The following is a 1,848-nucleotide window of genomic DNA, read 5'->3' as shown; positions in this document are numbered from 1 at the left end:
CCTGAGGCCATTGAATTCTATCATTAAATTGGTTCCCTGGTTGGTAGTTCATCTTGACTTGGAAATTATTAATATTATTATTGGTAATGGGAAACCAAGCATATCAAAGATTGTGTATTACATATTTTATTTTGCCAAAAAAATACATATTTCTCGGTCAGTTGTGTAGGTTATTAGTTGTTGGAACTGCTACATTAATCTTTTCACGCTTCTCTGTTATATAAACAAACGATTTAAACCCATAATAACATTGACATGATTACGTGTAAAGGTTCAGACACAAAACTTGACACAGATTAAACTTTTGATTCTTCTACAAAACTCTTCGCAAGTTAATTACTCACCACCATGGCCAAAACCTTCTCAAAGCCCACATCCATTTTATTCATGCTCTTCACCATTTTCTTCTTCTCAACCTATGTCATGGCAGATGAAGCACCCGTTTTCTCTAAAAATTTACCTCCTTCATCACTTGGACTTAAGCAACAGAAGTTAAGCCACCTCCACTTCTACTTCCATGACATTGTCAGTGGCCCCAAACCTACTGCTATACGAGTTGCACAAGCTGCCACGACAAACACATCCCCAACGGGGTTTGGAGCCATGGCGGTGATTGATGACCCACTGACTCTCCTCCCAGAAAATACCTCCAAAGTTGTTGGACAAGCACAAGGAATTTATACGTTGGTGTCGCAGAGTGAAGCAGCGTTGTTAATGGTGATGAACTTTGCTTTCACAGAGGGACAGTATAATGGTAGCACTCTTAGTGTGTTAGGGAGAAACACTGTATTCTCGACTGTCAGGGAGATGCCGATAGTTGGTGGGAGTGGTGTTTTCCGGTTTGCTCGTGGGTATGCTCAGGCCAAGACTTACACGTTTGATACCAAATCTGGGGATGCAGTTGTGGAGTACAATGTCTATGTCTTACATCATTGATTGGGAAAAATATATTGCAAACAATGTGTTCTATACACTGCAAAAATGTTGAAAAATGTGACTTTTAAGTCACGATTTTTGTGTATTTGTACACTATGTGCAATAAACACTACCCTTATTGATTTGAGCGAGAACATGCTTATTGAGCCTTCCACATGTTATATGACTACTCATGGTTTTCTTCCTTTTTTTGTGAAAAATAAACTACCGTTGACTGAATGTGTTGTCAGATAATTGGGAATGTTCAATTTTGTGAAAGATATGTCATATGTATATGAAAAGCATGTTTGTCTAATTTGAGAATCCAATATGAACATTACAGAACCAAATTTTGGAAGATGCTTTAATTTATAACATATTTTGGATGCCACAATGGTTTTAATTTTGATTTGTCTGTTGAATTTTATGTTACTCACGTTTAAATTATCATATAGAAAACATAATAATGATCTATAGAAAATTTTGAGATATATATTTTTATTTTCTTTCAATCAGGTTCAACGTTTCTGATTATAAATTTAGGTTCATTCAACATGGTTGACCATTGGGCGCCCATTGCTTTGTTCTTCTCGCGTATTATCAATATCTATTGCAACAGTTTAAATTCCTCCACTTTCCCTCACTTAGTAAGATTGAAATATAGAATTTCTAGCTTTAATGAATTTAAATGAGATGAATAGTGAAAACATTATTGATGTTTGTCAGATAATTGGGAATGTTCAATTTTGTGAAAGATATGTCATATGTATATGAAAAGCATGTTTGTCTAATTTGAGAATCCAATATGAACATTACAGAACCAAATTTTGGAAGATGCTTTAATTTATAACATATTTTGGATGCCACAATGGTTTTAATTTTGATTTGTCTGTTGAATTTTATGTTACTCACGTTTAAATTATCATATAGAAA

General features: G+C 34.6%; 1 protein-coding gene across 1 annotated transcript; it reads left to right on the top strand.

Moving 5' to 3' along the window:
• Positions 1-221: 221 nt before the first annotated feature.
• Positions 222-1,155, top strand: LOC111998156 (dirigent protein 22). The gene has a single exon (XM_024030257.2). It carries the CDS (start codon positions 349-351, stop codon positions 934-936), a length of 588 nt encoding a protein of 195 aa, XP_023886025.2. The 5' UTR covers positions 222-348; the 3' UTR covers positions 937-1,155.
• Positions 1,156-1,848: the final 693 nt, after the last annotated feature.

The sequence above is a fragment of the Quercus suber genome, unplaced genomic scaffold, assembly GCF_002906115.3.
Source record: "Quercus suber isolate HL8 unplaced genomic scaffold, Cork oak 2.0 scaffold_438, whole genome shotgun sequence".
Classification (NCBI taxonomy): Eukaryota; Viridiplantae; Streptophyta; class Magnoliopsida; order Fagales; family Fagaceae; genus Quercus; species Quercus suber.
The sequence above is the reverse complement of the archived record's forward strand: the minus strand, read 5'-3'. Positions and strand labels throughout refer to the sequence as shown.